This window comes from Peromyscus californicus, unplaced genomic scaffold (assembly GCF_007827085.1).
Source record: "Peromyscus californicus insignis strain IS unplaced genomic scaffold, ASM782708v3 Scaffold_6__1_contigs__length_162567912, whole genome shotgun sequence".
Classification (NCBI taxonomy): Eukaryota; Metazoa; Chordata; class Mammalia; order Rodentia; family Cricetidae; genus Peromyscus; species Peromyscus californicus.
In genome coordinates this window covers 141,625,303-141,646,461 of record NW_026294584.1, presented here as the reverse complement: position 1 = coordinate 141,646,461, position 21,159 = coordinate 141,625,303, and the positions used below count along the sequence as shown (strand labels likewise).

Below are 21,159 nucleotides of genomic sequence, written 5' to 3'. Positions count from 1 at the left end.
TTGAGAGAGGTGGGGTTCCCTTGTGGGCTCAGACAGTCTTCTCAGAGAAATACTCTAGGAAAAAAATGGCTAAGGATTGAGACATGATTCTAGAGCCCTGTCACACACCAGTCACATTATCAGCTGACCCTGGAAGCCTTCCCACTCTCATATACCTGAGGCTCCTGGTCTTTAGCCTTCAATGGGTACCAAGGGCCCTCTGCTCTTTCAGCCTTTGCTCAGGCTGCCTCCTTATGTGTGGGTAGAATAGCTGATCTTTCTATCTGCAGAATACATTTCCTGAGACCAGGACTGTGATGACTAATCCTGGTTGTCACTTTGACATACCTAGGAGGAGGGGACTTTAGTTGAAGAATTGCTTCCATCAGATTGGCCCATGGGCATGTCTGTGGGCCATTTTCTTGATTACTAATAGATGTATGAGGGTGCAGTCCACTGCGGGCGGTATCACCCCTAGCAGATGGGCCTGGGCTCTTTAAGAAACATGTTGACCCTGAGCTGGAAAACGAGCCAGAAAGCAGCATTCTCCCATGTTCTATGGTTCAGTTCCCACCTCCAGGGTTCCTGCCTTGAGTTTCTGTTTTGGCTTCCCTTGATGATGGACTGTAACCTGTAAGCCAAATAAACCCTTTCTACTCCCAGGCTGTTTTTGGTCAGTGTTTTAGCACAGCAACAGAAAGCAACTAGGTCAAGAGCTATTTCTTGTGAACTTCTGGCTTTGCTTAGTAGTCTCAGATCCTTGAGGAGGGTTAGAAGTCTCAAGGAGCATCAGGAGAGTGTGTGCGGGGGCAGGAGGGGGGTCGTACCTGTCACCTCAGAACGCAAGAGGCTGAGGCAGGAGAATGATAAGGTCAAGGGCAATCTGGGCTCTACAGTAAGACTCTGGTTAAGAAAGGAAGGAGAGAAGGGGAGGGAGAGAAAGGAATCTCAGGGAATAAGGATGCTAACTCCACCTCACACACCGGGCAGGAAACAGGGTTTGGGGAAGAAAGATCCTGGTCCCCAGCACAGAGCAAAGCAGCCTGCAGTGTCTGGGGCTGAACTCACATCTCCTTCTCCTGCTGCAGCTCACAGGCCTCTCTCTGGAGGCTCTCCAGCTGCTGCTGTGCCTCCTGGAGTTCTTGGGAGGTGCGCTCCAACTCTCGGGCCAGCTCCTGGTTAGTGAGTCTCAGCTTAGTGTTCTCAGCCTTGGTTTCATGTCTGTCACTGTGTAGAGCTGTGCACTGGCCTTCCAGCTACAAAGGGGACAGAGAGGAAGGATGAACAGGGCCAGGGCCAGGGCTGGCTCAGCGCCACACTGCCCTCAAGCCCAAGCTAGCACTGCTCTGTTCCATCACTCCCATGTAGACACTTCTGCAGGCAGGAGTGACTTTCATAGCACATTCATTCTGTCCTTCCAGCCTCCACATGGGACTGCTAGATGGGCCTGGGGTGGCCTCGTTCTATAGGATTGCTAGCAATGAAAATCTCACAGGTGACCTGTGTCTTCCTTCCCAAAGGCACCATGGGCAGGAGACCTCATCTAAATATCCCTTTTGTCCTCCAAGCCAATGTCTTTGCCTTGGTCCCTATGGGAACAGAGAAGAGTTCAGTGGCTGTTCATCATAAAGCCACCTTCCCTGTAGTGACCACAGGTAGGAAATTTATCAATTTCCTTTCTCCCTTCAGCTACAGCGGCCCAGTTCCCCCTTCATCTAAGAGACAGCTTTGCCTGAGTCCCACGGACCTTGGAGATTCTGAAGAAAGAATCAAACCAGGTCAAACAGACCCCATGCCTTTTCTTGCATCCCTAAAGCTACTGAAAAAAAATGTGCATTTTGATAACTTCAGCTCTTCTTGGCTGGTGAGTAGGCTTTGTGGGGCTTCCAAGCCTCTCCAGACTAAGCGGCACACCAAGGCAAATAGATCATAATAAATTTAGTTTCATGAATGTGGCCAGTGAGGGGAGAAGAGCTGCAACAAGGAATGTCATAAGCCTCTCACGGGGCTCCTGTGTTATCAGGCAAGCGTGCAGTAATTAAATGAAGTGGCAATCATTCATTGGAGGGATGAATTTAATTGCTATGAACTTAATACATAGCAGAGAGGAAGCGAAGGAGGAGTGAGCCAAGGTATGACTGTGGATGGAGAACGGAAAGGCGGAAAGGGTGGCAGGCAGTTCCCAGGGTTTGCAGCCTCTTGCTACAAAGGAGAAAGAGGCTTAGACCTAAAGCTTAGCGATCAGCAGGGGCAGCAGCCCTGGCCTCAGCAGGGGGGTTCTTCAAGCTTATGTTTGCATGTTGCTAAAAATAGTCTTCTCTGTTCCTAGGAAAGCCATGTGTCGGTCTGTCCAGGGCTGGATTTCTTCCAGGACCAAGCAAACTGAGACTGGAGGCCAGTGCTACATTCCCCCCCCCCCCCACCTCCCCACACTCCCAAGAGGTCTTTCTTCTTGCTTTCCTGAGGAGGCTGCTGAGCAAGACACTCGACCTGGCTACCTGGTACTGTGAGCCAAGTGTCCTGAGCTCTAGGTACAGCTGCCACCTTGTAGAGCATGCCACACAGTCTGTTTCTCTGCTCAGGCACAGAGAGGGGAGTGACCGGTGTTCGCATCTAGCTGTGTCCCAGAGGAGGTCATGGACCCTGTCCAGGCATCCGGGCAATTCTTTGAAGAGCCTTTTCCAGCTGGAGTTATCCACAGCTATGCCAAAGAGGACAACTATGTCTGCCCTTCCCCTTAAGCATCAGTGTCCCACAAGTGTCTCTGCACTCCCCTGGGTCCCTCCTTTCTTCTGCAGGATGCCTAATCCAACTTCAAGGTTTAGCATCCGTAATTACCTTTGGGTATAATTATGTGAAACTGTCCTCAGATCCCTGGGGGTTGGGTGACTCATGGGGACTTTTCTAGGTTAAACACACAATTGTGGCTTTATCTAGGGTCATCTGTGACTTGGTTTTAAAATTAAATTTTAAAATGCTTAAAGTAGTTTTAGCATTTGAGACAGGGTCTCACTATAAAGCCCAGGCTGCACTTTGAACTAGGTCCATGAGGCAGTCCTGGAATTCAGAATCCTCCTGCCTCAGTCTACCCAGTGGTGTAATTACATGCATATGTCAATATATCCACCTTGTGGGGACTTTGAATGAAGACACATGCAGAATCACAGGTCTTCTGGGGCAAGTTTAAAATCCATGAGGGAATAGCGGAGGGGGTGGGGCAGAGGCAAAGATGAGTTGGATGAGCTGAGGGACCAAGGAGTCTGCACAGTAACCCACCCTGCTCTGCTTCTGGATGAGACGTTCCAGCTCCTGCTCCTTGGCGCTCAGCTTCTTTTCCAGCTCTCGACTGCGGGCTTGGAACCTCTCTGTGTCCTGCCAAGCCAGAAGAGAAGACAGTGGGTCCTACACCCCGCACACCCGACTTACAGCCTTGGAAGTATGCACTTGAACTCCTTCATCAGCTGGGCCAGCTTAATCGCTTTTCACTTTGAGGCCCATCCCCTGAAACCCCAGGCTCCAGTGACCCACTTACCCCAGCACTGAGGATCTATGAGACCAAGCTAGTGCTCAGACATACACTAGAAAATGTGAATCCTGTGATGGTGCCTTACCACGCTTTCCCACCCAAACAATGACCTAAGGACAGCCATTGGAGGAATGGGACAAGGAGAGGAGGAGCCTGAGTGTGACTCATTGGCCAGCCTCCCATCTATACATATCTAAGATGGCCTCCAACTTGGAGACTTTAGTTCACACTGTCACTGGTCACTGTGGACACTGTCACTGGCCTCTTAAACCACACTAGCTCCGGGCACAGTGCATTATTCCTGCCTCCTTGGAGGATCCGAGTGCTCACTACTCATCCATGATGATTCAGGGTTCCTGGGCCATGGTCCTCATGATGTCTCTGTCCTGCACTCGACATCTTCTTCCCCTCACTCCCTAGGCTAGACTTCTCCACACAGAGCTACTAAGTTCTGAGGGTACGGATGTGATGTCTGGCTGTAGTGTCACGGATAGTACGGGGTTTCAGAGGCAGACCATTCCCAGCAGAGCCAGGTCGGATGGAAGGCTCTGAGGCTTTGAATCAGGAAACGTGGGTTGAGTCCCTGCACTGTTCATCTTACTGGCTTCATCGCTCTGGATTTCAACAGAGTGGATGCCCTTTGTTTCCTGCACCACCCCATCTATGGCAAGGTAGGGACAAGCTATTGAATAAAATAAAAAATAAAACAAAAGAAAAAACCTACATCAGGAGCTACTGAAGGCCCCAGGATAGGCCATGGCGGAGAGATGCCTTCAAGAGGGGCCAGCTACGAGGTGCTACACTGGAGGACTATGGGGGTCTTGGCTACCACATCTGGCAGAAAACAGTTGTTCCCAGCTCGCAAGCCTTTGGCAACCTTTGTTCAAAGGCTCATGCTTCCTCTGGTGATGCTGCTAGCTCCCCTGGTCATGTCCAAACAGATCAATGAGCAGAGGAGATACAGGAAGACCCGCGCCCACCCGCATCTGAACCACCTGTGATGGCCTGCACGGAGTCCACTCAGTCTCTGCCCTCACCTTCATTTGAAGAAAATCAGCTGCAAGGGACCAACTTAGTTCACTCAACTACTTTTCACAGAGCAAGCACCTCATGAAATATGCTGGAACAGCAAACGGTTTCTGAATCCCATGCTGATGCACTCATTCCCACAGGGCCCATGGAGCATGCTATTGACCCTGTTGGGACATCATTGAGAGGTATCTCCCAGTCTGGAGTTGGAGGATGCAAATGAGTGGGTATTTTTCTCATGGTCAAATGTATGATATGGGTATGACCAGCATCCAAACTCTGGTCAGAGGCTCCTTTCATATGATGTCACAGATGGCAGCATCCTTATCCTAACTCCAGACCCAGCGGAAGTCTGGGTCTAAAGGCTCAATGGCACTGCCAAAGCCATCCTTGGCGTTTTCATGTTCACAGCCAAGGCTCAAGTGCAAGCACTAAGCTCTCTGGACAAAAGGAGAGGCTGGAAGGGGACATAGCACCAAAGCCAGATCATCTGAAATGATGCTAACTTGTCCTTCATTTCTTCCCTGCAACCTCTACTCAGCCCCAGGCCCCCCACACCTGAGCCCACCCTTTGTTGCTGGAGCATTACCTTAGCTACAGCCATGACTTGCGCAGAGGGGACAAAATATCCTCAGAGCATGTCTCCCTGTTGCAGTCTGTCACAGGGATGGAGGGGGTGGCTTTCCTACTGCGGAGGTGGGGGGACTGCTGTTGTGGGAAGCTATTTTCGGTCTGCTGATGGACGTGTGTGAATTCTGTTTGCCACACGCGCATCCAGTTTCCCTGAACACTGGAACAATCAGAAGGGTTCAAAGCACTGAAGGACAATAGGGGTGGTCTGGAAATACTGGCAAGCCTCCATGGGCTCTGGCCAGATATTTCTGGAAGGCGTTCTGATTTCCCTGCAGTGTGAATGGCATCTGTGATTATAAGTGGAGCAGTGGTGTGGATAATCCAAAGCAGTGGAAAATTGAAATCTGGATCAAGTGAAGAGCCTGAGACAACAGCCTGGGCTTAGCGCTGAGAGGCAGCGGGAGGCTGCTGTCCAAGATCGGCAGCCCTTTGCAGAGAACTCACCAAGAAAGGGAGACAGTCCCAGGAGGCAAGACAGCGTTCCCTGGGTTCTTTGTTTTTGTTTTTCAAATAGGATGCACCAAAACAGATCTTGCTTAGCTTGGGTTTGGTAGAGAAGAGGGTCCTCACCTTACCAGTCCTCACCTCCAAATATAACAGCAAGGGCTAGAAAGGTCTAGTACTAGGGGTGCATCAGGAATGGGGTGCACCAGAACAGGGGTACACTGGGAACAGGGTACACTAGGAACAGGGGTGCACAAGGAACGGGGTGCAAGGTTCACATTTTCTCTCCCGGTGCTGAGGATGGTGGTCTTGTTTTTTCTTGGTGATTGTATTTTCCAGTTGTCTAAGAAGAAAGGGTGGGCAGCCTGGTCTCTAATGACTGTCTCCCTCGGGGCTGCTGCTCAGGGAATAAAATGAGCTGGTATGTTTTTGATGGTCTGCTAGATAGGTACAGAGCTCAACTGAGTGACACTCAATATCCAGGTTGCCTTAGCTGCGAAAGTATGCTCTGTAATCCATCCATCACATGTCTCTTCCTTCCTGCCTTCCTCCTCCTTTCTTATTTCCTTCTTGCTTTCCCTTTCTTCTCCTTCTCTTTTATCCACACACCAACAATCCATCCCTTTATCTTTCTCCATCCATCCATCCATCCATCCATCCCTGGCTCCCTTCCTCCTTTTCTCCCCTCTTTTCTGTCAGTTCATCCACCCCCATCTCCATGTATTCCTTTGCTCACTCACACATTGGTTGAGCAAACACCTATGGGGGCATCTCCTACCATCCCAGGCATGCTCTAGAAGTTGAAGCCAGATTAGTAAGCAAATGAACTTAACACGTTAGTAGGAGGAAACAGACAATGGAGAATAGAAACAAATAGGTACACCATATATTCTGCTTGAAGGTGATAAACGGCTTGAACATGAAGGCGGAAGAAGAAGGAACATGCTGGGATATTAATGGGGAAAGGCGTTCAGAGTCCGCAGCCAAGTAGCCATGCCCCAGTGCCGGGACTGGGAGTCCAACACTCACTTTCAGGAGGAACTGCTCCCTTTCGCTTTTGATCTGCTGTTCCATCTCCTCATAGAGATGCTGTATTTCTTCATCATAAGCCGCGATTTTCCTAGAAGTGGCAAAAGGAGAAGCTGACAGGGTCCTCCCCAAGATCCACTTATCACACAGCCATAGTTCCTGGAGATGAGTCCCTGGGGCTGTGGATAGCTGAGGGACTGTCTACATCAGGCCAGCCCAGGCTTCAGGATCAGTTCTTCAGGGCTGACTAACCAGACAAGGCTGCAGCTCACAGAGGCCAGCCGCTAAAAGGCATCATGGGTCTTCTCCTGTCTTCCAACCACTGCAGACCACCCATGTGCTCCCCAGTGAAGCTGTCCCAGCTCTCTTCCTGGACTCGGCTTCACTCTTGCACTGAGCCCTGGCCTCCTGCACTCTCCATCCCTACTCTCTGTGATGCCTGTGTAGGTGGACAGTCTGAAATCACACCCTGTAGAGGTTCCTTGCTGCTCAGTGTCTTGATGTGTCCCATTTCCAGTTTGGATGCATTCTCTGCTTCTCTACATCAACTCTGACACTGTACAACAGAGGACCCTTGTGCAAGTGTGAGCTCAAGTCCCTGCCATTCACAAAGATTTCATGAGGACAATGGCCTGCTGCAAAGGACAGGGCCTCGTGTCATCCCTGGCACAGGGCCACAGCTGCACAGTAGGACACAGGTGGCTCTGGTTAATGGCCAGTGATGACACTGAGGTGACTTGTTCCTGTTCTGTGTCTCAGCATCCTCTCCCCACTCCAAGACCCCACAGGACATGAACTGAGAAGTGTGATAAACACATGCCACTGTGCCTGGCTTTTTTTTTTTTAATGTGAGTTCCGAGGATGGAACTAAGGTCCTGGTGTTTTCAAGGCAAGCACTTCACCAACAGAGCTCCCCTCCAGCCTATGGTAACCACATTTTCATAACCTCTCTCTCTCTGGCCCCCACTTCCCATACCTTCCCCATCTTGTAGAAAGAACTCCAGTTTGGTGTTGTGGCTGTCAAGAACCATTTTGAATGTATAATGCACACACACACACACACACACACACACACACACACACACACACGTCACTTGCCACTCTAAAGTCCATGATGGCAAGCCCACTCTGACTTTCATGGGTGGGTACATTATTAATGGAGGAAACAGCCCTTCTTGTCAGCTCTAAGAAGTTACTGAGGGGACATCTGAACAAAATTTAAAGGATGGGAATATAACTATTCCCCTGACCTCTCCATCACTCTACCCTCACATTCCACATTCACTTGGGACTCTGATCTAGGGCCAGGCTTCCTCTACTGCCCCAGGCTTTGCCACGGCCCAGTCACTGCCTTTCCCTCTTCTGAGGAGGGGGGCTTCACCACATGTGCATGTTAAGCAACGAGGATGAGCCATTTTGGCTGGGGTCCTTCCAGCTCTTCAGAAACTACACATTGGACTCGGAGCAAAGAACTGGAACAAGAGTCATGGTCAGGGTCATCATCTCAGACTCTGAATTCCAGTTCACAGCTCTCCCCCGAGAGCCAGAGAAGCAATTGCACAGTGTGTTCAGAGTGCCTATGGCAGAAGATGCCAGTCCCTCCAGATTCACAGTCCAGGGCTGTCTGTGGATCTGCCCAGCATCCTAGCAATGTGAGGATTCCTCCGGGCAGGGTAAGACATCTCTCCTTGGAAATGAAAGATACGAGGGTTGTTGCTTTTTCTCTCCGCTAACCCATCACAACAGAAAGAAAACCATGGAGGGAAAGTAAGGAGAAAAGGACCGTGTTGTGAAATAGGAACACCACAAGGTCACGAGTAGACACAGTTCAAAGGAAGCGAGGTGTTTTCTCTTCAGCCCTGAACCATCTTTATGCGCTTGAAACAGCCCAGACTCGGGATGGCAAACGGCATCAAGAGAAACTCCAGACAGCAGAATGCAACTGTATTAAATACCAAAGAACCAATAAAGTGGGACGAGAGCAACTTAAAAATGGATTTGGCTCTGCTAAAGCAATTCTAATTAGAGTCATTCGTATAAGCTGTTTACCATCTACGCCTAATAGCCATGCCGGGCATTAATTCTATGATACCATTAAATGTGTTATATTAATTTTGCTCTAAGTTTTACTTGATTAAACCAATACTCTTGATGTTTTCCCATGCTCACATGACAATTTGCTTGTGGTGAATTAACTTATTTTACAACCATTCTAAGATAAATGAAATGAGAGCAGACGCAGTCTCTGACTAGTACCCAATGCTAGCCCTCCTTTGCAAAAGCTGGCTCTACTGCAAAGAAGCCCTGGGACCTTAATGGGCACTAGTGATGCGGGACCCGTCTGGACCACTCTGTGGACTTAAGGCTCCTGGGAGAACATACCAAGTCTCAGGCGGTGGGAACATGAAGGTGCTATTTTCAATAAGGTATCCCTAAGCCTGCTCAAGGGTCAGAGGACCCTTATTCCAGAACAGGCTTGTCTCCTCAGTGAGACCTCGAGCAAGTACTCTGAGGTCCTCCCTTTCAAGTAGCTCCTGCCCTGACATTCTTCCTCACACTGTCAGGATGGACCAGGGAGAAAGTGAATGCAAAAAGCATCCAGGACCACAGTGCCCTAATAAACACACAGAATTATTTATTCTTGTAATTAGGATCAGGAGTCATGGGAAGAGGAGAGGAGGAAGTGCTTACTTCACGGATGAAAGGGCTGGGTTTGGAAGAGCCCAGAGGCATCTGGAGATGAAGAAAAGGCTTAGTGGCTAAAAGCTCCCATCAGAAGAGTCTATCAGAGGCTCTGGCTGGGCATAGCTGTGGGAGCCCCACAGTAGCTGTGAGTGCTGTGGCGGCCAGAGACTCCCCACAAAAGATCTGTGTGTGCCGAACAGCAGCCCAGCCAGGCATGCCATACTCTGCAGTCAAAGTAAGGGGTGACCTGTTGTGTCTGCTGACTCTGTGTGTCTTGGCCGCTGTGATTTCAAACCCACTCTTACTGTACAACACACACAAACACAGACTTAGAAGTGTTCTCTGAGAGGATCCCCCATCTTTCCAACCCTCACTGACTGACGCCTTGTTGGAACTCCTAGGATACCTGTGCCTTCATTTGACCATTTTACAAGGGATTGTAAGTAGTCCTGATCTACGTGGGCTTCCCTGGGGGCTCAGACAGTCTCTGTTAAGTTGTGGATGCCCAGACCTTTACATTAGCCATAATACAATAATATATTAACCTCTTGGACTCAAGAGGTTAATGCTGAAAACCTGTAACAACCCACTTTACATTTGGATATCAAACTCAGATGCTAACAGACCATAGTGAAAGAATACTAGATTCCAATGAATTGAAGAATTCCTGGGTTGGGAGCTTTGTCTCATCCAACCACTTCTTTTTACTGGTGTTAGGTTCCTTTCCATGGGATTATAAAGATGGCCTAGCAGTTAAGAGCACTGCACCAAGACCACCCTGGTTCACAATGGCCTGCAACTCCAGTTCCAGAGGATCCAATTCCCAGCTTCTAGGGTACCTGTGTGAATGTGATGTACATGTGTGTGCACACATACCTGAATAAAAATAATGAATCTTTAAGAGATAACCCGTGCTGCTATTTGCAGCAGTGGGTTAGAACACTTTCTGTGACCGGGGACTGGCCATCTTTATGAGCAGTTATGTCATCTTTGGAATATTCTGAGTCATGGAAATCTGTGTTCCCATGACCGTGCCCTTCTACATAAAAGCCCTCCATAAAGTTGAGAACGGCTTCAGGTCCAGGGGGATGCCTTGGATCAGGACATGCCTCTCTCTTCCTCCCACATTGTTTTACAAAAAATTTCTTTTGTAAGCCTCCCACCCCCAGGCTTCTTTGAACAGACTGAATACCCTTATCAGGCCACTGGAGCCCCAGACCAAATGCCTAGTGCATGAGTGTGATGTGTGCAGAGTGGAGCTGACTAGTGCCTCTCTTGTTCTAGAAGGTGCGCCTATCTATTCATGAAGCAGAAAATTCTACATTAGCTTTGACTGGCAGCCACATGACAATTGACAGATTTTGTCACTTAAAACTTCCAAACTCGCCGGGCGGTGGTGGCGCACGCCTTTAATCCCAGCACTCGGGAGGCAGAGCCAGGCGGATCTCTGTGAGTTCGAGGCCAGCCTGGACTACCAAGTGAGTTCCAGGAAAGGCGCAAAGCTACACAGAGAAACCCTGTCTCAAAAAAAAAAACAAAAAAACAAAAAAACAAAAACAACCGGAAAAACTTCCAAACTCTATGTGATGTTTTCACTGCAAAGACAGGGCTGTTAAATCCTGCCTCTCCTGCCTCTGTCTCTGTGCTCTGGACACAGGAGAATACCCTAAGTGTCACTCTGTTAGGTGCCGTGTTGGCTGGCCTTATGTTAATGGATGCCATTTGGCCATCCGGTGCACTCAGTGACCTTCTATGTTTTATTGACTTTGCACATTTAGCTCCTGCTCAGAATGTAAGCTAAACTATCCATGATACTTGGTTTAATGGTTTAGTTTATCTGAGAGTTGCTTTAATAACTAAATTTGTTTCTTTGATGATTTCATGTATGTATGTAATGCATTGATTACTTTCCCCTCCTCCCCGTTAGTTAGCTCCTTCCCACCCTTGTCAAGCTTTTGTGGGTTGTTTATTTACTCTCTCTCTCTCTCTCTCTCTCTCTCTCTCTCTCTCTCTCTCTCTCTCTGTGTGTGTGTGTGTGTGGGGGGGGTGGCGGCATTGGGGATTAGATTGAACCTGGGTTTTTGCATATCCTGCCTAAGTACCCTACTACCAAGCTATACCCTAACCTCAGAAGAATGTTTTTTAAGCTATGCCAACTTTTTATTTCTTGTCTTATCGTATTATAGTAAAAGAATCTAGAATATATTGGGAAAGTGTTTATGGTTTGGAATCTATTAACCTTTTGTCTGTAGCCAAAAACATTATTAATTTTTTATAACTTCCGTGAGAAGAATACACATTCTCTTTTTAAGGTACGTGATTCTACATTTACTTTTTCAGCTTGCTGCTAGATGGTTGGAAATGCTCCCCTCCTTTTACCGCTTGCCCCTAATGCATTTTTGCCTGACTAACGTGTCAAATCTGAGGTGTTTCTCAGCTTTGAAAAGTCTATTTTTTTAATCTAATTTTCTTTTTTTTTTTCCTGAAAGTTCCTTTCTGTATACATTACTGCTGTGTTACTTGGTGCATAAAGGTTTACATATTTAGAATTTTGTGGGCACGCACACTCGCCCCCACCTCTGTGTGTGTATTGTTTGTTTGTTTTGAGACAGTGTCTTGCTATGTAGCCCAGGCTGGCCTCACATTCAGGGCTATCCTCCTACTTTAGCCTCCCAAGTGCTGAACCCTCTTTCTGGGTGGAATTTTATAAATTGCTATAAAGTAGACCTTCTTACCTTCTTCGAGATAGTAGTAATAAGTGGTCATAACTAGCCAACAGCTCTTCTCCTAACCATTCCTAAGGCACTCCCTGCTCCACTCAATCCCCAACGATGTCTAATTGTCCTGTTCTCTGATATCTGCTGCTAGTCGTTTAAGCTACAGGAGGAGGGGGAGACAGAGAAGAGGTAGATGGAGAGGACAGGAAAGGGGGACCGGAGTTCTCAGCGAGACAGAAGGAAGCAGTGTGGTGAGGTAGCCACACAGAGTCAGCAGCAGCCATGAGCACTAACACGTATCCTCCCTTTTAAAACTCCCTGTGATGGCTAGATAGTGCCATGGAAGGCACTGTGATAGCCCAGGTGAGAACCCAGCTGTTGAGACAGCTGTGCTCACATTATGGTTCACTAGACCAACACCTGGGCGGCCTGGTTCTGACATTTAAAAGTTTTCTGGCCTTGGTCAAATCACATCACACCAGTAATCCCCAAGTTTATACATCTGAGAATGAAATTGTGACAGTTAATGATGTTAATGTTGCGGTTAAAGATGTTGCCTGTGAAAGTACCTAGAACAAGCAGCAGACAGAACGCAGTTAATAAATTCTAGTTCAATAAAGTCCCTGGGACCCCCATTTGAGAGTCGCTACTCCACAGACTCTTTAAACATCAACCAGGGGCAAGTAGAAACGGGATGAAGAGGATGTGTGGGGGAGCGGTAAGCCCCTGAGAGGTGGATAAAGGCTGACAGAGTAAATATTTGGAGTTCACATCACCTCCAACATCACAGCGCCAACCAAGCCTTTCTTAAAGTACTGCTATGGGTAGGAACAACTCAGACTTTAGCTCTGCTCTGCACCCAGGGACTAGACTCTCAGAACACCAAGTCCAAAGCCACTGGGGTACTGAGAGGATGGACCGGGAAGAAGAGGCCATGTACCACCAAAGAAATCCCATAGTCTCTTCAGGGACTCTGGCTCGCAGTCATTCTGTGACCTTAGAGTCCTGCCCAGAAGTGGAGGGAGCTGCCTGTTCTGCTGGCAGGAGGGTGGCCGAATTTCCTGGCTGAGCCTAGGAAAGATAGACAGGTAGAGGGAATCGTTGTTACATACTGATGACGCTGCAAGATCCATGAAAGGTCCGAAAGAATGAGTCCTGTGGAAGCCAGGATGGAAATCCCAGTTTTAAGTCAGAGGATAACGTATCACCCGAGATGTTTGCAGCAGATATTCTTTCCTGTAGGATCACCAGTGGTGTGTGTGTGTGTGTGTGTGTGTGTGTGTGTGTGTGTGTGTGTGTGAATACATGTGGTGATATTATGTTCCCCAAAATATTGTGCACCCTAATAAACTTATCTGGGGTCAGAGAACAGAACAGCCACTAGATATAGAGGCCAGAAAATGGTGGCACTCACGCCTTTAATCCTAGCATTCCAGAGGCAGAGATCCATCTGGATCTCTGTGAGTTCAAGGCCACACTGGAAACAGCCAGGCGTGGTAACAAGAGCCTCTAATCCCAGAAGTGATGGCAGAAAGCAGAAAGGTATGTAAGGCGTGAAAACCAGCAATTGGCTGGTTAAGCTTTCAGGCTTTTGAGCAGCACAGTTCAGCTGAGAGGCATCCAGCCTGAGGAAACAGGATCAGCTGAGGAATTGGCAAGGTGAGGTGGCTGTAGCTTGTTCTGCTTCTCTGATCTTCCAGCATTCACCCCAATACCTGTCTCCAGGTTTGTTTTTATTAATAAGACCTTTTAAAATTCATGCTACAAATATAAGTGTGTATGTCTGGTGTATCTATGTGTATGTGTGTCTGTCTGTCTGTATCTGTGGAGGGTATGTGCATGTGTTTTTCTCTGTGTGTTGGTGTGTATGAGTGTATATTTATGTGTATAGCTGTGTATGTGAATAGCTATGTATGTGTATAGCTGTGTGTATGAGTGTGTATGTGTGTATTCTGTATGTATCTGTGTGTGTGTGTGTGTGTGTGTGTGTGTGTGTGTGTGAGAGAGAGAGAGAGAGAGAGAGAGAGAGAGAGAGAGAGAGAGAATGGGTATGTACATGTGTGTTTCTGCGTCTGTGTATGTATTTCTGTGTGTATGCGTGTATATTTATGTGCATATCTGTGTCTATGTGTGTGATATTAGACAAATGAGTGCTAAGGACGGGTTATGTGAGAAGGAAGTGAAGAAACCCAGACTTTAGGGTAAGTTCCAGGCTTAGGGCTGACAGGCCTTTCTAGAATCATTTGTAAGAACTCAAAGGTGAGGTGTGCTTAGCAATAACTCATCCTGCCAGCCTCCCATGAGGACTGTGAAACTTAATTAACCTTCACAAAGTGCTTTGCACCTCGAAGATGAAGGTGCTACATGAAGAAAAGCATTAGCACTCAGTACCGTGGGGGCTCCAGGTAGCAGCCTGCAGGCCCAGGCTCCCTGCCACAGACACTGCAGAAGCACGTCAAAGTACCTACCGTGTTCCTGCTCCCTTTCTCCTCGGCCTTTACTTAAAGGTGTTGGGGATTTTGAAGGGTCCCTGAAGCCATTTAGTCCACCAGCTGAGTTTCTTCTAGGCAAGGGTGTACTAAAACCATCTAAAGACTAAACAGTTTCTCCCTTTTCTAAGTGAAGGCATGGCCTTGACCTTGGAGAGAAGATGTAGCTACGCTCTGTATTTTGGACACGCCGCATCAGGAGCTTGAACTCCAGGCAGTCTCAGAATCAGCTCCTGGCCTAGGATGGCTGTCATTCTGACCTCATGTCTCTCTGGGAGTGGGCATGGTTTGGGCTCCTGGTTTGCAGACTGGCAAAGTGGGCAGGAGCTCCCGGAGAGTGTATACAGCCAGCATGATGTCTCAGCGGGTAAAAGCACTTGACTCACAAGCCTGATGATCTGAGTTCAATCCTGTGAACCCACAGAGGAAACAGAAAAGTGCTTCCTGGAAGTTGTCTTCTGACACACACACACACACACACACACACACACACACACACACACACACACACAAGCGTGCGCTGTGGCACAAAGCTGCTCTCCCTAAATAAAAATAATTTAAAACATTTTTTAAGAGAGCTCATGTATTTCCAACCCAAACTGTTTTTCACTTGTATGTGAAGAAAATTACTCAGAACAGGAGAATGCGCAGGTGAGCAGGTGAGCAAGGGCCGGAGTAAAAAGAAGCCAGGCTTTGACTCCAGGCGGGGACGAGGGAGGCGGCATGGTTCCCCACTGCCCACCACCCTGTGATGCCTCCCGCAAGCAGCCTCGGGTGTGAACTGATAATGCACATTTGCAACTAGGATCCTCAGCATTCCCAAATCACCTGGAATCTGATGTGGAGACCCACTGTATTGCGGGACACATGATGGACAGAAGGTGGGAGGACCTTGATGCCCCTTCTCATATACCCCTCAATGCACCGCCCACCACAGGGTGAGGACCTTCAGCTGGAGAACTCCTGAGGAGGAAAATCAAAGGAAGCAGGTCCTGCTGCAGCCAGCTTTGTGTTTGGAGACTCACCACCGCCCCCTACCGTCTTTGTTAAGTAACTGCAGCCTCTGAACAGCAAACAAAAAAAAAAAACCTACTTAAGGTTTTTCACTGTCCTTGAGGCTGGTCTCTGTGTATTAGAGTACAGACGAACGGAAGGAAAGTGTAAGAGTATAGAGTTCTGCAAAGGGGTGGGATTGACAGTGGATTTCAACAGAGATGGCTTCTTACTAACTGATGCTGTCTCCTGTATAAACCACCTCTGCAGCATTGCTTCATCCCAACAAGCAAACCACTTTTCATGGGGCGGGTCGGCCAGTTACGGCTGCGGTATGCACAGAGCACAAACCGTCATCACCTTTCAATTTACCCACCGGGCAATGTCAACAATGTGTCTCTGCCTCAGATCACATTATGCTCATAAAGCTCCTGCATTTGATTAAGCTGGGCATCACCAAGAATCCCCTACCACAGCCAATGCACATGACCAGACTGGCAGCTTAGATTATAGCTTTTGTGGGCTGGAAATAAAAAGAAACTAGCAGTCTCCGAGGGCCATGGAATGGCAAAGCTATCTGGAGCTGCGTGAATTCAGACCGATATTTTTTTTGACATCTGTGATTTTGTGTGTGTGCGGGAGGAGAAGGTGGGCTTTGGCTTTTGTGGATGCCTTCTGGAAGAACAAACTGGAGTAACATGTCTCAATGTGTGATCTGCATCCCACCTGTTCCACAGCCACCTGGATGCACTGCCGCACCCATTCCCAGGCCATCGCTGAGACCCACAGGTTTAGTCCTCCTGGGAGAAGGGCTTAGGGCTCTGTGATTCACTCTATGTCCTCTGCTGATTCCAACACAAGCGAACATTTGAGAGCCACCAACTGAGGCCTTCCAGAAGGCAGTGAGCACCTGTGGCATGCAAGGGCCACCTGCCATGTGCAAAACACGTTGTTACTCTATTTGGAGTCAAGGCCAAGGGCATGATGGCTTCCTCCCCTGCTGAAGTTTTCCTGCTTCTAGAGCTCCGCACCAGGGGAAATGGTGATTGGAGGGTGAGTGTTGGCAGCTCCAGTCCTGGGGTGCCTGTCCTACTGTGTAATACAGGCTATCCCTGGCATGGCCCCTTCTTGAAGTTTGAAGAGGCCACTCTTGGCTTTAGATGGACAAAGTTAGCCTGGGTAGATGAGGAACTGAGACCAAGGACAGTGGCCTTAGGGCAGATATGGAGTCCATCAAATAAAAATACAAGTGTGGTCTTCCATGGACACAAACTAGGTAGCCAGGCCAGCATTTCAAGGCCATGTAACTACAGGAACAAGCTGGACCCAGACTGGCAGGTCAGCCTTGCTGGCCTCTGATCTTCAGGAAGCTTTAGGCCCTCCCCCACCAGGCAAAATATGACATATTCTCAGGCTGATTAAAAAAAAACAAACAGACTTCTTTCCCAGTCAAGTGAACTAGACACCCTGAGGTAGGATCCTGGCATCACCATGATTCACAAGACCCATCTGAATCCATGAAACTCCGCATAGTCTCATTGTTCCATGTCCTTTAGAGACTGCTAGCTTCCTTTTGTTTGCAGAAAAGGGTGAGTACTAAGAATCCTTTCCATGGCCAAGAACTTCCTAATTCTGGCATGCAGAAATTTTTCCACGCATCTAACAACCTATAGCTCTTGCTATGGCATGGGTATGAAACTTCCCCACAGGTTCATGGGTTTGAAACCTTGGTCCCTGGCTGGGAGCACTGTAAGTCCTTTAGGAGATGAGGCCTTAGTGGAAGCGGATGTCTAGGAGATGAGCCTTGGGGTTATAGCCTTACTTGTTTTGGATTTGGCTCTTTCTCTCCCCCACTCCTCCCCTCTCTGCCCCCCATGCATGTGATCCCCCCCACTGTGTGTGTGTGTGTGTGTGTGTGTGTGTGTGTGTGTGTGTGTGTGTGTGTGTTCTGGTCTACTGAGATGAGAGTAAGCCATTGCACACTTACTCAAAGCCATCCTCAGCCATTCCTTTCCAATGATCAAGTACACATTCCAACCGTGAGCCAAAATCAGTCTTGCCTCCCTTACGTCACCCGCTTCTTGCCAGGCAACTAGTGCACCCCTTATGCTAGAATGCACAGTTCCCTCAATTTCAGAGGATGGAGGTATCATGTAGGTATCAGCTGAGGCATCATGGTACATCCACATCCTCAGAGCAAAGCAAGGCTCAGAGGGAGCAGTTCTTAATGAACACTGGCCAGAGGCCATGGGCTCTAGCCCAGGCTCTTGCATTTCACCCAGCCTCGTGGGGGCTGATGTTACTTCCCAATGGACATGCAAATACAGTAGGAGATCGATGCTTCCAGACACATCTCCTCCTATTTCGATCATATCCATGGCAACAATGGTAGGCAGGCCCCGGTTCTTTCTGACAACCCCCTGGCACACTCTGGGGTTGGTCTCTGATGTCAATGCTTTTCTGAGCATCCCTTCTTCCAGAGGCATCCTCTCCCTCCCATAACCTGGGATTGGATGGGAGGTGGAATGGACACTTTCCGCTCACTGTAGCAAAGCTGCAACCCAGGGTTTCCAGTCCAGCTTATGGAGCTGAGAACAGGGAACAGAGCTGAGAACAGAGAATGGAGCTGAGAACAGGGAACGTGTGCCTCAACTAACCAGAGGGAGACCTGACTGCCCCAGGAGTCAGCCTCATTTTCCCTGGGCCCCACAGGAGGAAGAAGCAAGCTGTGAAGCCTGTAAAGAAAAGAAACAGAAGCCATCTACACTTGTGGCCATACTGCCCCAAGCTCCAGTGGGGGTTTCCTGGCCAATGTTGGGCAGATTTTTTTCAAATCTGCCTAGTCAGTGACCATTCACTCCTCAGGGATGGTGACTAACTCAGAGCCTGGCATAGAGGAAGCACTAATTAAATGCTACCCACTGGTAACACGTGTCAGTCAGTCTGGGGCTGGGGGCGGGGACACAGCAGCCATGATTTGTTTCTGTCACTTCCAGCCTCTGTGACAGGCGATTATTTCCGATGGAATTGAAATGTCACACCTGTCCTGAGCTGGAGTCTGGCAGAGCTGGAAACATATTCTGGCAGCTCAGCAGGATGCACGGTTCTCAGGATGCTCTGGTTCCAGCCTGCATTCTGAAGCCCTTCCCTTCCCTAAGCCTTACTTCCTTCTCCGAAGCTTGGACACGTCCTCCCCTAACAGGTTCCAAGCTTGAAGTCTCACCTTGTGTCATTTGCAGAGAGACCATTTAAGAGTTCAACACCCTGTTTCTAGTTTCTTGTTTGATTTCTGAGCTGCCAAGGTTATGGATCACATGGCGCTTTGCAGACCATTTGGCTCACTGACAAGGCGTGACCAATTTTTTTTAATAGAATAATGAGACTTTTATAAGTCTCTAATAGAAAATCTCATTGTCCCATGAAACATAAGCATGAGTTAGCTTACGAAACTTAGCTTTCAGTCGAACACACAAATAAGTGGGTGAAGGTTGCAAAGAAAAATTGCATTTCTTCTTTCTCATAGGTCACAATCCCTGGTTCTGCAGCCAGAGGGTCCCCCTGGGTGAGATTGGCAGACAGCACAGAGTCCCTCCCTGCCGCCACCATCCTCCCCCAGGAGCTGGCCACGATCAGCCTCAGCCAGCAAGACTATGGACAGAGGATGTCCAAGAAGGGAATGAGATGGATTTGAACATATGGCCAAGAGTGTCCTCGACTTTCATCTCAAGAATGTTAAAAGCAATTACTAAATTAGGACCCGAGCATTTCCTGCGGCCACTCTCAAATGGATGCGAGGCTAAGAGGCTTTGCATGGCAGGGATTGCCATTTCTTGCAGAAGTGGGGCCAGCAGAGGCCCTGTCTGTGAGAGCACAAGCCAGGCAGGCCAACTGCCCCTCCATCAGGAAGCTATCTCCTCCTTAGGGAACAAAAAGACCGCCTCCCTGTGTGCGAGGGGCCACCTGTTCTTGCTATGGCTCCACTCAACCAAGACATCAGTGCTGGCGTCAGGAAGGAAACTAATCCTTGCCCCTCACTTTCCAGATGTGAAAACAGAGGTTCAAAGAGACCAAGAGACATGAGCAAGGTACCAGCCAGCTGATTGCCAAGCCCTGCAGGGCTCACCCCAGATATCCTGGCTACCAGCCCCTGTGTCTCAGGTATATACACAGTGCTCACGGGCATCACGTCAAGATGCAGCCTTGCAATGGCACATCTGGAATACACTTCACTTAGGATGATGGCAAAGCTCAGACTTTCTCTTTCAGCCAGACAAATTCCCAAACAGACTGAGATACAGCAGACAAGAGCTATTCTTCTCTTGACATTCACAGTGTTCAAATACAAGTGTGGTCCCATTGGCACATCCAGCTCTGTGAGGTAGATACTGCTACCATGTCTGTCTTACAGGTAAGGAAGCCGAGACGCAAGAGAGGTTAAGTAACGTGGTGTATGTTGCATAGCTAGTTAACAAGATTCAAGCTGCTTCTGACTGATTTTAAGTTGCCTCCCATCCCTTCCCTCTCAAGCCTTGTGGGCTGCCCTGAAGTGCTAGTAACAATCTTCCAGGTGTCTACCTGGGTATCCTTCTGCATGACTTAGTCTCAGTCTTACCGAAGCAGCATTCTAAGGCTTTCCCCCTAGACCTAGCTCTTCTCTCGGCAAGTTATTTTGAGAGTTGGCTTGGGAAAGCACCAGAGAAAAAGGTGTGGCATAGTACGTAGACTGCAATCTACCCAGCAGCACACACTCAATGAGGAGCCTGTGGGCTTCCTCTGGGGTATTTCAGCCTGACTCCTCTGTAACTCTGGGGAAGAAGCATGTCACTAGGCAGGTGCTCTGCAGCAGTGCCCAGCAAGAGGGAGGGCTCAATGGGGAGTCACAGAGAATGTCCGTCAATCTGGGTTCAAACAAGAGTGCACAGGGGCGTGAGGCGTTCTATTAGGGTCCATGTCAGCTCTGCCTGCTCTGCCTTGGGTCTCTCAGCCTCCACTTTAGGGTGACTGACCACCCTTCATTACTCCACAGTCAATGCCATGTTTCCAAATGCAGCTCACTGTGTGGACACATGTTACATGACCAGGAGCCAGGAGAGCATCCTGAACACAGGTTAGTTCTCTGAGGGGATCCACCTCTGTTCTGATGCATTCGCCTCTGCTGACCCTTGGTTGGCAGCAGTTCCTTGGGGGTCTTCGTCCTGTCTTCTTACAGACTGCAATGGCGTAGAGACCACTGGGAGAGGAGGCTACAGTGGGGGAAGGCTCTTCACCATCCCCTTAGAGATATACTGGCTCCACAAAGCAAGGGATACCGGGAGCTGGGGGAGGCCCAGAATGCTAGGACTTTACTGTCTACAGGCAGGTAGGGTGTTCTTCCTTCCTGTCCAGGGCTTTGGGCTGTCTACCTCTGAATCCTGCCTCCACCACTTACAAGCTGTGCATTCTTGGGCATGTCACTTTCTGGGTTTTATTTTCTCATCTGTAAACGTGGGTAATGGTGGATAGTCCCTATCAAATGAGATAATGAACATAAAGTATTTAAAACAGCTTCTAGCAAACAGAGGGTGCTTAATAAGGGTGAGCTGGGACTGCAAAACAGACATGCCATGCTGGCCACAACACTCTGACCCCCTTTGGG

The 21,159-nt window shown here is 48.7% G+C and overlaps 1 protein-coding gene and 1 long non-coding RNA gene across 4 annotated transcripts in view; one reads left to right on the top strand and one right to left on the bottom strand.

Annotated features, from left to right (window-relative positions):
- The window catches only part of LOC128098901 (uncharacterized), a 31,191-nt gene extending 28,056 nt beyond the window's left edge, over positions 1-3,135 (top strand). For all 3 annotated transcript variants that reach the window (XR_008214377.1, XR_008214378.1, XR_008214376.1), the window contains 2 exons: positions 1,669-1,843; positions 2,309-3,135. This is a non-coding gene — a long non-coding RNA (uncharacterized LOC128098901). The remainder of the gene's footprint in view (positions 1-1,668; positions 1,844-2,308) is intronic.
- The window catches only part of Cracr2a (calcium release activated channel regulator 2A), a 73,356-nt gene that overhangs the window by 37,581 nt on the left and 14,616 nt on the right, over positions 1-21,159 (bottom strand). The window contains exons 6-8 of the mRNA XM_052720421.1: positions 6,641-6,731; positions 3,256-3,351; positions 1,048-1,235 (exon numbers count right to left, since the gene is read on the bottom strand). Coding sequence (XP_052576381.1) covers positions 1,048-1,235; positions 3,256-3,351; positions 6,641-6,731 — 375 coding nt within the window. The remainder of the gene's footprint in view (positions 1-1,047; positions 1,236-3,255; positions 3,352-6,640; positions 6,732-21,159) is intronic.